We start from the raw sequence: 14,812 nt of genomic DNA, 5'->3' as shown, positions 1-14,812 counted from the left end.
GGAAAACAGCATGGTCACGCATGCGTGTGACCCCAACACTGAGAGTAGGTGCGGACAAGTGGGTGGCTGCGGCTTGCTGGCCTCCTCGCCTAGCCAAACAATGGCGCTTCAGGTTCAGTGAGGGACCATTAAAGGGAATAAGGAGAGCAACAGAGGAAAACACCGGACACCCGCTCTGGGCTCTGGACACACATACAGGCACACACCACATACCAACACATTTTTAAAATTACTGTTGCTCTTTGTGTGTGTGTGGGGGGAGGGGGTGGTGGTCAGAGGACAACCCTGTAGAGTCAGATCTCTGCATCCATCTGGGTTCTTTACATGGGTTCCAGGAGTTGAATGGATCATCAGGCTTGCATGGCAAATACCTTTACCCATTGAGCCATCTCACAGACACATTTTAAAAAATAATATATGTATGTATGTACGTACACACACATACACATACACATACACACACACACACACACACACACACACACACACACTGAGACAAGGTCTTCTTATATAGCTTGGGCTGGCCTGGAATTCACTATGTAGCTCAAGCTAGCCTCAGATCCGTGACTGTCCTGCCTCAGCCTCCCAAGTGCTGGAATTACAGGCATTCACTACACACCCAGCTAAACAGTAATTGGTTTCTTTTGGTGCTTAAGATGTGGCTGTGCCTGCAAGGCCGGCATCACACCACCAAGCCATATCCTCAGCTACATGCTCAGCCCTAAAAAAATAAGTTTTGAAGAGTCCCTCTAAACTCACAGCCCCATGGAAAATAATTTAAGGTTTTTTTTTTCTTAAATACTAGACGCCCACAAAAGTATCAGGCCCAGATGGTTTCACTAGTGAGTTCCTTAAAAGTTTTAACAAAGACAGGATTGTGTTGCTGTGAAAGTGTTCCAGAAGGGAGAGGAAGAAAGAAATGCATCCAGGGTGTTTCTGCTAAGCCAGCACAGCACTGTCACCAGAAAAACAAAAATAGCTCAGCACACACCCCACACTGCAGAGCCAGCGCACCGAGCGCACATCCGTGCAAAAAAAAAAAAAAGAAAAAAAGAAAAAGAAAAAACCCAAACCCCAGATTCCACCACAATACTCAAACAGAAATAAATTCCAGCAGATTAACGACATCAGTACATAAAAATAAAACCACAGAAACATTAGAAGAAAACATGGGTGAAATTCTTGTCTATAATTCTGGAATGCAGCAGGACACGGAACTCAAAAGCCCAAAGTAAAAGCAGAACCCTGACAACACAAGCTTCGAATTTTCTGTTAGGAAGAGCACACTATAACTATGGGGGTGGGCTGGGCACCCTTAAACCTCGTACCACTCAGAAGAATTCTCCTTCCTTCCTTTTTTTTTTAAAGAAAGGGTCTTGCTATGTAGTCCTGATCAGCTTGGTATTCACTCTGTAGCCCTGGTTGGTCTCTATCAGCCATCTGTCTGGCTGAACCTCTCAAGTGCTAGAACTATAGGTCTGATCACCAACAATAGCTCAGAAAACTCTTAAAAAACAAATCATGGGGTTGGAGTGGTCCTCAGCAGTAAAAGCACCGGCTGCTCTGGCAGAGGACCCAGGTTCAGTTCCCCGCACCACATGGCCGCTCTGTAACTCCGGCTCCAGGGAAACCAGCGCCCTCTTCTGGCCTCTGCAAGTACCAAGCATGCACATGGTGCACAGACATGCACACAGGCAAAGCACCCACATGTACAAAATAAAATGTTTTCAATTAAAAAATTATTTTTTTAATCAGCAAGAAAAGAATTAACAATCCAGCTGAAAAAGAACCACAGGGGTCTTGGGCTGTAAATATACAAAAGATACATGTGACACACACTTTTTATTCCAGCAAAGGTGGAGGCAGGTAGATCTCTGTGAGTTTGAGGCCAGCCTGGTCTACAGAGCAAGTTCCAGGACAGCCAGGCCTACATAGTGAAATGTCTCAAAACACAATAAAATAAAAATTTAAAAACCAGGTGAAGTGTGCACACCTCCAGAGACTAGGGGTGTCTCTATAGGCAGGAGTTTGGGGTCAGTGCCATCCTACACTATATAATGAGTTCAAACAGTCTGTGGTGCTGGGGTTAGGATCAAGTGCCTGGCATGCATGAGGTCCTGGGTTCAAATCCCACCACTGCAAAGACTATGCTAAATCTTTGATGCAAAACACAAAGGCATGTGCTATTCCAAACCGAAACAAAAGTGATCTCGGTTTCCTCCGCATTCTCAAGATGCCTATAAAATAAGAGATTTTTTTGCCTTGTATTCTTTTTCTTGGCCATGATAGGGATACAACCCAGGGCCTCAAATGCTAATCCAGTGCTCTACCACTGAGCCAACACCTCTATCCACTACACAGACTTTTTTTTGACAAAATCTATACTCACATAATTCTAAGTGTCGACAGCATGCCCAGCTGCCAGCATGGCGCACCCTGAGAATAGCGGGAGAGGGAGGTGGCTTCCTTTTCAGGCTTTTTGAGATCCTCAGGATTTATGATCTAGCAGTGAGAAAGAATGGCCTTTCTGAACACTTGACAGAAAGGGGGATGGGAGAAAGTAGGAGCCAGGGAGCAGGACAGTGCCTGTGCACACCCATCAGTAGGTGGGAGCAAGGCACACTGATAGGACCTCTGGATCTGCAGACCTGAAAATTCCAGCATTTCCTCAGGTCTGCATGCAAGCCATGGCTTCCTTAAATAATGGCTGGGCTCAGTTTTCACATACGTACTTAACACAAACCTCCTGGGTGCTGGCTCCCACGTCCACTCTCTGTAATAATAAGGAAACGCACCCACTCTGAGCACAAGAAAAATGGACCAGAGGGGTAAGTCATCAGGCTCAGGGCAAAGCAGAAACAGGATCCCAGGCCCCAGAGAATGATCAAAGTCTGCCAGCTAGCTAACACCGACTCTGCTCCATCAGAGCTGTTCTGAGCTATCAGAAGGGAGGTGGAAGCCTGGGACCACTTCAGGCCCAGGGGATGCCAGGCGAGAAGACTATTCTCTACCAGGAGCCAGTGGGTAGAGTTCTTCACGGGCCAGGTATGTTGCCATGGCTGTGGGCCCCTTTCCCTCTCTGGGAGACAGAGAGCGAGCAGGGACCCCCCACACACACACACACACAAGGACTTCCCCAGTGAGTCTCGGTCTTAGGGGAGAGTGAGGTAAGTCAGAAGCGAAGGGCACAGGCTATTGTCACCCCAACACCCCCCAAGCTCACTGGTTATCAGTTTGGGGTTTTTTATTTGTTTGTTTTTTAGGATTTTTACATTTTTAATTTTCATCTATGTGTCATGTCTGGGTGGAGACTGGAGACAATGGATGCCCCTGGTGCTGGCATTACAGGTGGTTGACAGTCACCTGATGTGGGTGCTGGGAACCAAACTCAGGTTCTCTGCAAAAGCAGGAAGCGCTCTTGAGAGAGAGAGAGAGAGAATGCTTGTGAAGTCCAGAGAGGGCACCAGAGCCTCTGGAGCTGGGGTTAGACAGTTGTGAGCCAACTATGGATGCTGGGAACTGAAATGAGGCCCTCCCTCTGCAAAAACAACCAACACTTTTTCCCTTTTTTTTTGAGACTGGGTCTTACTATATAAGCCTGGCTGTCCTGGAACTCACTCTGTAGACCAGGCTGGCCTTGAACTCACAGAGTTCTTCTGGCTCTCAGGTGCTAGGATTAAAGGTGTGCACCACCGCACCCGGTGAAACAAGATGGCTTACCCACTGAGCCACCTCTCTGAAGGCCCCACCTCCACTGGCTTCATTGTTGAGATGGGTCATATGCCTCTGGCTCAGCAGAACTCCTCCTTGATCTCCTGGCTTCGGCCTCCCAAGCACTCTCAGCCTCACTTTATTCTCTCCTACGCCCAGTGTTTGCAGAGTACTGGAAGGAAGCCAGGTCTTGGGTCCCGATGTCCATGGTCCGTTGACCACAGGAGGGTAGATTTCCTGTAATGGGGGGTGGGAGGCAGCACCTATCCGGTGCACTGCAAGCCCTAGATGAAGTGGTACGGAGCCAAAGGAGTGTGTATACCTTCCTTTGCAACTCCCAGACTTGAGGCTCTGGGGACAGGGCCAACATATGCCATGTGGCACTCTCCTTGGCCACCAGAGGAATCCAGAGTCCGGTCAGGGGCTGCCCACACCCAGGGAGTCAGCTAGGAGCATCAGTGTACTCTACCAGGGCTGAATGTGCCCTCCTTCCAGCCACACAGACAGAGAGAGCATGGCCATCTGCCCTGGGCCACTCTTGACAGTCACACCAGCATTCAGACCCTGGATCCTAGCAGCTGTTCAGGGCCTGGAGGCTGAGGATGCAGGCATGGTTCCTCCTTGGGCAAATGAAATGCTTCATGTAGGTGTGTGTGTCGGGGGGTTGTCATGTAGTGCCATGTGCTGGGGACAGGCTCAATCCCCAGCACCACTGGGTGGTCAGAGCCTCAGCCACAGGACTGGAGGGGTGGAGCGGGACCCGGCCCCCAGGCAGGCATGCCGCAGCTGTCTCTCTCTATTTAAGGTATTTATTCCACAGCTGCTGGGCCATGATCCGTGGAGAGGCCTGGCTCTCCCTCATCACTGCACCCCTGGCGCGGCAGACAGCTGGGTAGGCAGCCAAGGAGGGACTTTGCCTGGACCACAGAGCCAGGGTCTGTCTGCCTCCACCTTGAAGGAGACCCAGCTGGCCTGACCACTCTTCCCCCAGCCCTCCAGTCTAACTTGGCCTAGGTAGGAACAGTCTGGACCAGCTCAGACTGAACACGTCCATTCTTAGGAGGGAACGACATCCAGTTCCAGAACAGGATGACCACTGTGGCAGGGAACAGAGGGCCACGCAGGTGTGATGATGGCCTGGTGGGAATGACCCTCCTGCAGATGTAGCTGGATCTTTCCAGAAGAAACACAGGAGGTTCCTCAGGCCCCTGTGGGGAACTTCTCTGCTGACCTCATGAAGCATAAGCAGCTTTTACACTAAGCCTTGAGCTGTAGATGAAGGAACCCACCCTGAGGAAAGCCATGGACAGTCATGGGGTCCCCAGAGCCTGTAGGGTGTCCTGAAAATACAAAGGCTGGGGTGCCTCCTCACCGATTCTCCCGGTGGTTGCCCGCTCCTCAGCTGGATACCCCAACTTGTGGGATATACCAAGTCTCCAGGCTGGACCTGGTACATTCTTCCCCATCCTGGAATGGACTTTCCTGTTCTGGCGTTCCCCTATTCTGTGACCCACTGGGTGGCCTCAGAGAACCCCCTGCATGCCACAGTGGACTTGTAGCCCGACTCTCTGCATGGAGCCTCTCCCCTCTCTGTCCCCAGGCCTGATGTAGACACAACACTCAGGGACACATAGGAGATGATCAGCCCACTCCTTCCTGGCAAGGAACCAGGGACCACGCTGGCCTTCAGAAACTGAGGCAGGCTGGGAAGTGGAGGTGATGGTTCAGAATCAGTGGGCTCATGGGTGTGGCCAGGACACACCCAGGAACCCAGCAGGGCCTCATGAGCGCCCGAGAAGGCAAGGTACCAGACCAGAGGGAGTGGTGGAGCTAGTGCAGTGCCCGCCTTATAAGGCAGCCTGGGGAGCCGCCGGTGTGGCTGTGCGCCAGAGGGGAGGCTGTCGGAGCTGAGCCAGCACCCTGCCCGGGCAGTGAAAGTCTGTATCCCAGAACCACCCAGGGATCTATGACACAGAAACCCACCGTATAGAGGGAGAGCTTAGATCTCACCAAGCCCTGGACTAGGAGAATGAAGCCAGGGAGCCTCGGCTGCCCCTTCCCTTCAGCTATCTAGGTAGGTCCTCACACTCCTTCAAGGACTCTGCCAGGGAACACCCTCCAGTGCACCCAGAGGATGACTCCACCTCTGCCCTGACCCCAGTACTGCAGGGACAAGTAAGTTTGTGGGGCAGGAAACCAGGGCCCCTGGGAAGAAGTTGCAAAAAGTATCTTGGTCCCTTGGGGGTCCTGTGGGATCCCCACATGTGCACGCAGCAGCCACCAAAATGCTGTCCCATGTCACCACCTGCCACTCACCACCTTTATTTTACTGGGCATCTGTCATGTCCAAGTCACATACCAGTCACCTTACAGTGTCTATAGAAACAGATAACAGCCCGAGCTCTGCCCTTGAGAACTCCAGCCTCTTATCAGGATCCTAAAGACTACGGCAGAATGTCCAGGGTAATGAAAGCTTATGGTTAAATTGCAGTTTTTTCCTAATGTTCACGTTTCCTGTATTTTTAAGAACAGTAAATTACTGATTGTCCTACGGAAATCTGTCTCTGCACTGGAAAAAGAGGCTAGCAGAGGAAAGATGGTTCACACACAAATAATTTACATCCTAGAAAAACACAAAGACACACCAGAGTCATAGGAAGACAGGCTGTTTCAAGCTATAGGAAAGGATGGGTAGGGATTTGAGGGGTGTGTAGGAGTTCCACAAAGCTAAAACAGAGGTCAGGAGGTCAGAGCTGAGGGCTTGCAAGGAACTGTGGGAGACCCAGAAGAGCTGAGCAGGTACAGTTAGGGGGAGGAAGGACCCTGCTACAGGGTATCAGGCCAGGAACAGCTCAGCAGGGGTACCAAGAGACCCCTTGGATGGGTGACCGGGAGGATGGAGAATGAGCTGTAGCCTTGGAAGAGAAGTTGGGGGTCGGGGCATGCCATATGATTTCCAACAGGCTCCCTGAAGAAGGCCCTGCCTGCCCTGTCTCCCTACCCTGCCCTCTGATGAAGAGAACTGCACCATCTTGGAGCTCTAGATGAAGGGCCTTCCGTGTGGCTGGGGTGCGGGTGGGGGCTCCGCCATTGGTAAATGCTGCCCTGTAAGTGCAAGGACCTGGTTTATTCCCAGCACCCACAGCCTTAGCATCCACACACAGCACTTACAGCCTGAGCATTGGAGAGGCAGAAACAGGAGGATGCTGGGAGGTTGCCAGCCAGTCCACCTAACAGGCAAGCCCCAGATCCCAGTGAGAAACCCTGTCGCCAAAAAAGGTGGAGGCTGGAGAGATGGTACAGATGTTAAGAGCACTTGTTTGGTCCCAGCACCCACATGGTGGCTCACAACCACCCCCGACTCAAAATCTGGAGGTTCTGATGCCCTCTTCTGACCTCTGCAGGTACCAGACACGTACACTGTGCACACACATACATGAAGGCAAAGCAATAATACACATAAAATAAAATAAATATAGCTAAAATTAAAAAAACAAACAAGACAAGGTGGATGCCTGAGGAATGACACCTGGCCTCACCCTCACACACAAACACACACTCATTCACACCTTTCTTCACCCTAGCCTATTGAATTCCTTCCTGCCCTCCTCTACAGCTTTCCACAGGGCTCTTTTCCCAGTCCACCCACCATCTGCCCACAAGCTCCTGAGGGCAGAGGCCCAGGGCCGGGCACAGCCCTGTGTGCCGTGTCTCACCAGAGGACAACAGCATCCTTAAGCAGACATTCCGCACCCCACCCCAGAACCAGGACCACCTTCCACGCATCCAGCACCAGCTGTGATCAACAGCTGGGCGGCTTGGTGCCACTGTCTATCTCTCTACCCACATCCTGTCTGAGTCAGCAGTGTGGAAATCTCATCTGAGGAGAGAGACGTATCTGGTGCCTTTGGAGGTCTCAAATCAAGCAGAGACTGTGGAGGAAGGACAGGGCACTGGCCCCTCTACTCAACAAGGCCCCGGCCCTTTGTTTCCCCCACCTGAGGTCTGGACACTGAGTCTGGGCAAGCCTCAGCAGGGTCAAGTTTAGGACACAGGGAGAAAGGCACAGCCACACCCAGGCCTGGAAGGCCTTCAAAGGTTCACGAGTCCTGAGCATTTATTGTGATCTGACACCTGGCATTCTAAGAAGGCTGAGCCCCAGGTCCCCAGACCCAGAGGCTCCCGGGAGGAATCTCCACACCCTCATCCCAGCGTGGTCCCAAGTTCACCAACCACTAGAGAATCGAAGAATGGGGGCTTTAAAAAGCTAGGTGCCCCACGGTGCCTCAAGCATTATTTACAAGAGTCAAATGTTCATCAGTTGACAAACTGATTCTACCTGAGGCTGGGGCATGGCTCAGTGGTAGCACGCTTGCCTGGCAGGCACAAGTCCCTGGGTTCAAATTTCATTACAGGGGGAAAAAAAAAGTGTTCTGTCTACTCACACAATACTACTCCATTCTTAAAAGGAACGAAGTTCAGACACAGACTACAATGTGGGTGAATGTTGAGACCACTAGGCCAGCCAGGATGAGCAGTGTCAACTGAGACAGAATAACATGGCACTGTCAGGACCCGAGGAAGAAGGTGTAGGGAGTTGCTTCACGGGGAGCAGGGTTTCTGTTCGGGATGTGGGAAGAAAGTTCTGGAAAACCCTGAAGGTGGTACTGGTGGCACAACCCAAATGTGCTTAACGGCACCACACACTCTCACACGGCACAACAGCCAACGTATGCTGTGCGCATTGCACTGTAATAAACTACAGTAACTAAAGCAGAGAGGGCAGAGGGCAGAGGGCAGAGGGCAGAGGTGGCGCTCTCTGCTCCCCGACTGTGGCTGTGCCGCTGCCGGCCGCTTTCCCGCCATGATGACGGCATCTTCTGGAACCACGAGCCAAAACAAACCCCCCTTCCCATCCTTAAGGATTTGCAATAAGAGTCACTCACGGAGGGAGAAGGCCAGACTAGAGAGAGAGGCCAGGGGACTCCAGTGCAAACCTCAGGAGAACCTACGCTCCTCCTGCGCCCTCCTCGGCTCTGGGCCTCTACCGGGCGCTCAGGCTGCAGTTTCTCATGGGCAGAGCTCTGCCTCCCAGAAGCCATCACAAGCACATGGCTTGTTCCCTGCCCCACGGGAGAGCACAGTGGCTCCTGTACCAACTACTGCTCTACAGCCTCCCAGTTCCAGGATCACATGACAGAGAGCTGGCATAGCCCAATTGTTGGCCACCAGGAGCTTGGTGCCTCAGAGGGGCTTCCCAACTGCAGGCTCCCGCTACGGCCCCTGAGCCTTGAGACACAACTCTGCACATCCAAGTGCACTTGTGCATGCACGCACATACTCACACAACACATACATACATACACACACACGCACACACACATACACACGGAGGGAGGGAGGAAGGGAGGGAGGGAGGGAGGGAGGGAGGGAGGGAGAGAGAGAGAGAGAGAGAGAGAGAGAGAGAGAGAGAGAGAGAGAGAGAGAGAGAGAGATTGAGATCAGATCTCTTCCAGGAATCTCACAGAAAGATCCCATCCCAAGTACACAGCCAGAAGGCCCAGCCCTGGGTTACTCACCCTCCTGGTTCCGGTATGGGACCTCAGCCACAGGGGGCCTGGGCTCCAGCCTGCTCTGCAGCTGAGACATCGGGGCCTCGGAGTTCTCCAGGGTCTGGGGCGGGAGTGGGCAGTTGGGTGCCTCGGCTGGCTTGGGCACCTGGATCTCTGCCCTCTTGGGGGCAGCATCGGTGACAGGCATGGCAGGGACCTCGGGGATCTTGGAGACAGGGGTCTCCACCCTGCGGTGCACTGACTCCTGGGGCTTGACGATGGTGATCTCGGTCCTCCGAGGGACTGGCTCTGGTGTCTTATGGCCCAGGACTTCGGCCCGCTTCAGCCCGAACCGCGAGGTCCCAGCAGCTGAGCCTGCGCTCTCCACCTGCTTGGAGGAGATGTCAATGGAGAGCTCCGTGCGGCGAGACATAGGCTCAGGGGCCTTGGGCCCTGCCAGCTCCACCCTCCGCAGGGATGGCTTGGGTGAGCGCTGGCTCAGGGAGTCTACGAGGCGGGCAGCAGGCTCTGAGTTCTTCACGCCCAGGTCCTGGAATTTCTGGCTGGAGCTGGCCACCGTGGCTCGGAGCAGAGGGGTCTGGACCCTCCGGGGTGGCGTGGAGTTGGGTGGCTCAATCTCCTCGACTTCAAATGATCTCTTTAAGGCTGAAAGAGAGAGAGGACCGTGGATACGGTGTGCACACTGGCAGAGGGAGCCTGGCATTACAGGATGCATTCTGTGTTTGAAAAAAGGGCAAAGGTGCCAGGCCAGGGGGAGCAGAAAATCCCAAGTACTTGGGAGGCTGAGGAAAGATCTCAAGTTCAAGGCCTGCCTGTGCTATTGACCAAGTTCAAAGCCAACACAGGTAACTTTGTGAGAACCTGTCCCTAAAGAGCGAGGAATAGATACAGCTCAGTGGAGGAATACTTGCCTACCATGCACAAAGCCGTCGGATTGATACCCAACACAGTCAAAAGGGAAAAAAGAAAGGACCTGGAGAGGTACGCTGGCTAGGAAGCCACAGGGCTCAGAAAGCCACCTCCCTCTTCTGCCTACCCATAAGAGACAAGTCCACTGTAGGGCTCCCACAGAGCACCGGCGATCAGGGGCTACAGTGAGAGGAAGGTAGCCTCGTCCGCCTGCTCTGCTGTGGCCACAGCCCAGACCACACAGCCCCCGCTCTGGAGCCGGCCATAGGAGGCTCTAAGGACTCCAGAGTTCCTCTCCTGTGGCTTTCCTCCCTTTACACACACCCAGACCCCATGAGCCAAGAGAACACTGTCAGCCTCAGAGCATGACACCCCGTGACGCCCCAACAGCTGCGCTATAAAAAATATTATTTCTTGTTGCCGGGTGTTGGTGGCGCACACCTTTAATCCCAGCACTCAGGCGGCAGAGGCAGGTGGATCTCTGTGAGTTTGAGGCCATCCTGGTCTACAGAGCAAGTCCTAGGACAGCCAGGACTACACAGAGAAACCCTGTCTCAAAAATAAAATAAAATAAAATAAAATAAAATAAAATAAAAAAGAAAGAAAGAAATGAAAATCATTCCTGGGGCTGGAGAGATGGATCAGAAGTGTAGAGCACTTACTGCTCTGGCAGAGGACCTGGGTTCGATTCCCAGCACTCACATGGTAGCTCACAACCACCCACAACTCCCATGTTTCTTCTGACCTCTGCAGCTTCTGTATGCACGTAGTGCACATATAATCGCTCAGGCACACTCACATACGTATAGAGTAAATATTTAGGAAAAAAAAAAGATTATTCCCTGACTGGCTATTGAGGTAGTTTAGTGTGTAAAGACTCTTATGACCAAGATTGACAACCCGAGTTCCACCCCAATATCCACACACTAGAAAGAAGTGACCCCACAAGCTGTGCTCTGACCCACATGCACACATAAGTAACTAACTAAATAAATGTAATTTGAAAAAGAATACTATTTCCCTGGCAGAGGACACCCTGTGACGTGCCCAACAGTGTGGACCACCTGTCCTTGGTACCAAGGCTATAAGGAACCCCTCAACCGCCTGCTTCCTAGGCTCAGTGCACACTCACCGACCTCCTCAGTCTTGACCCTGGCCATGCAGGATGCTGACCACCCAGTTCCCACCCTGAGGACCAGTGTTTCCACTCAGCAATGTTGACATCGCCACTGGAGTCTGCTCCCGGGGGAGCAGCAGGGTGGTGGCTAGGAAGGCTCCATCCTCTTGTCTTTGCGGCCACCAGCAAAATGAGAACCAGCTGTTACGGGTAGCCAGGCACAGAGCAGGAAGGGCCCACGTGGCTGGAGCGCCAACGACTCCAGACAATGCAGGGTCTTCCTCACCAGCCCCAGGACTCAGATTTCATGGGACCCCATGGTGTCCTCTTCCTGCCCACAGCAAGAAGGACCAAGAGCTGGCCCAGCCCCTCGCAACAGCTCCAGAGTCATATGTAACCAGCTGCCTCCAACCTTCTCCAAATGCAAACACCCCAACCCCCATTCCCATCCCGCCCCCAGGTCTCCAGCACCAGATTTCCTTTAGAGGACTACAGGCTGGGACAGGGGCACTCACTTGTCAGCAAAATGCTCCCAGAATCCACATTTTAAAAAGCCAGGTATGGGGGCACACCTTGTAATTCCAATGCTGGGGAAGTGAAGCTCGGTGGGTCCCAGAACTTACTGTCTAATCAACCGAGCCTCCTACGAGAGTTCCAGGTCAGTCAGACTCTGATTCAAAAATAACTGAGGGGCTAGAGAGATGGCTTAGCGGTTAAGAGCACTGGCTGCTCTTCTAGAGGTCCTGAGTTCAATTCCCAGCGACCACATGGTGGCTCACAACCATCTATAATAGGATCCAATACCCTCCTCTGTCGAGCAAAGGAACATGCACACATAGCACTAATTAAATAAATCTTAAAAACCAAAAAACAAAAGGACAAATTGAAGCTGACTCCGATGAATGAATGTGTTATGCACACGCACGCACGCACGCACACTGATGGTGTCAGAATTTCTTTCCTGGGAAACATGAACAATGTCTCCTAAGGTCCCAACAACAAATTAAAATATGATTCCAGAGCTGCCCCTGGGGAACTGGTGAGGTGAGGGGTTACCTGCAGGAGCATGGGTGACCCCAAAGCAGCCACACTAGAATGCCTTCCCCAGAATGAATGATGGCGTCCCCACAGCCACATACATGGAGCCCCTCAGTTAACTTTCCCCAGCCTATATACACCAGCCCCTCTGGAGACCCCCCCAAGAGCAACTAGGACAGAACTGCTTACAAGTAGCTGGGAGGAGTGGCTATAATTTCAGGTGAGGAGCCAAGGCCCTCCCCACCTCCCTCCTTCTCTAGGGAATGTCAACAGCCCACTCCTGCCGGGCCTTGCATGCAGGAACTGCAGAGGAGCGGGGGCAAAGGAAGCCCAAGCTCCTGGGACCTGGCTCCCCAAACGGGAGCACTCCTGTGGGTACCTCTTTCTAACCCTGGTTAACCTTTGCTTCTGGTGGACACAGAGGGAACAAGGCCCTGGGCTGCTGTGCTCAACCATCCTAGATGCCCAGGAAGGGACAGTTACCATCAGCTGACCGGCTGGGAGGATGGGCAGGGGGGAGGCGGCGTGGACTTCAGGATACCTGTCTCTGGGGAATGTGCAGTTCAGCTGTCAATGCCTAAGGCAATCTGAGCTTCTAACCTTCTAACAGAATCTAGAACACTGCATTGTTATGATTCCTTCTGATATTAATTAACTGATTTATTTTGTTTTTTCCAGTCTTGTGTAGGTTGACCTCAGACTCAATCTGTAGTCAGGCTGACCTTGAACACTGATAGCCTGTCTCCACCTCCCAAATGCTCAGATTACATGGGTGTACCACCATGCCTAGGAAATAAATTTGGAAACCCAGGTATTATAATAAATAATACCTTAGAATTCTTTTTTCTTTTTTCTTTTTCCTTTGTGTATGATAGATAAATGTGCTCTACCACTGAGTTACATCCCCATTCATAAAGTGCAACTATCCCCACTGCCCCCCCCACTCCCCCACCCCCGTCCCCTGCCAACCTTCATCATCCCTCCCCCTCCCCCAGCCCCACATCCTCAGCAATGGGGATGGAGCCTTGGTCTTTTCCTTGCCCTCTGCCAGCAGTCTACATTTCCATGCTGATTTTGAATGCTGGCACAAAGCAAAATGTAGCAGAGCTGAATAAAACTGCATCCATGGGCATCATGGGCATCAATCACTCATGATCTCAAGGCCCCTAGGTCCCTTGGCCAGCTATACAATGTGCACACAGACAGGAGGCGCCCGCCTTGGCTCAGGACCATCCTCAGATAATCACCTGTTGTCCTCAGAAGAAGAATCAGGTCCTCAAGCCAGCCCTTTCCAGTCTCCCTGGATCCCACGCTGCCCACAGCACTCCTTCCCCGCCCCACTGGCTTCAGGGAGTACATTCAGAACCAGACACAGCCCACTCACAGCAACGCCATACTCTCACCAGCTCCTAACAGTGTGGCCACGGGCTTCTAACTTCGGGCATGGAGCCCAGAGAATGGGCCCTGGGAACAGGGAGGCCCCACCTTCACCGCTATCTAGCCCAATAACCTCCACTTCAAAGGTTGAAGCAGCTTAGAAAGCAGTCCCCCCCCCAAAAAAAAAGACCTGTACAAGTGTACAGAGCCTGTGGAGGTGACCTTGTGGGAAAGGGGTCTTAGGGGTGTAATCAAGATAAGAGCATTTGGAGGGACTGGAGAGATGGCTCAGTGGTTAAGAGCACTGACTGCTCTTCCAGAGGACCTGAGTTCAATTCCCAGCACCCACATGGCAGCTAACAATTGTCTGTAACTCCAAGATCTGACACCCTCACACAGACATGCATGCAGGTAAAACACCAATGCACATAAAATAAAAATAAATAAATTACTTTAAAAAAGAACATTTTGGATTCGGGACAGACACAAAGCAGAGTCCTTGAAAAGGAAACATATAAGACTGTCTGAGAGCTAGAGAAGCCAGAGGACAAGGAGTCAGAGATCTGAGTGATAACGTGGCCCCCAGCCAAGGAAGACCAAGGGCCACAGCTGCTAGCACAGGCAGGAGGCACCCTCCCCTGGAGTGCTTGCATAGAGTGCAGCTTTACTGACACCTTGAATTTAAACTCCAAAACTAAGAGAGAATGGATGTGCTGTTAGGCCACCTGGCCATAGCCACCAGGGCCTGGCCACCAGGGCCACGGGAGAGATGAAACTTGGAGTGGTGTGTGGTCATTGGGCCCTTCCTCTTTGTTACTTGGAGAACCCTCTGTGAAGCCCCACGAGATGCTACCGTACACCACACTGCAGCTCAATCACAAGGCATCTGTCTGTGGCCATGGAGACCCCTCTGCAGACCTGAGACCTGACTTGACCACATATCAGATCCCAAGGACTGGCTTGCTAGAAAGGCGGCCTTGCACAGGCCCAACAAGCTGGCGCATCCAAAGGGCTGGTAGGGAACACCCCCAATTGTGGGCTACTGCACACAGACAGGGCCAAGCCACATGGGAAAGGTCTCCACATT

General features: G+C 52.3%; 1 protein-coding gene across 3 annotated transcripts in view; it reads right to left on the bottom strand.

Annotated features, from left to right (window-relative positions):
• Positions 1-14,812, bottom strand: part of Septin9 (septin 9) — a 168,979-nt gene that overhangs the window by 61,979 nt on the left and 92,188 nt on the right. For all 3 annotated transcript variants that reach the window (XM_059272202.1, XM_059272204.1, XM_059272203.1), the window contains one exon: positions 9,291-9,929. In XM_059272202.1, the coding sequence (XP_059128185.1) occupies positions 9,291-9,929 (639 nt within the window). The remainder of the gene's footprint in view (positions 1-9,290; positions 9,930-14,812) is intronic.

Source organism: Peromyscus eremicus, chromosome 8a, assembly GCF_949786415.1.
Source record: "Peromyscus eremicus chromosome 8a, PerEre_H2_v1, whole genome shotgun sequence".
Taxonomy (NCBI): Eukaryota; Metazoa; Chordata; class Mammalia; order Rodentia; family Cricetidae; genus Peromyscus; species Peromyscus eremicus.
Note: the sequence above shows the minus strand (reverse complement) of the source record. Positions and strands in the feature narration are given on the sequence as shown.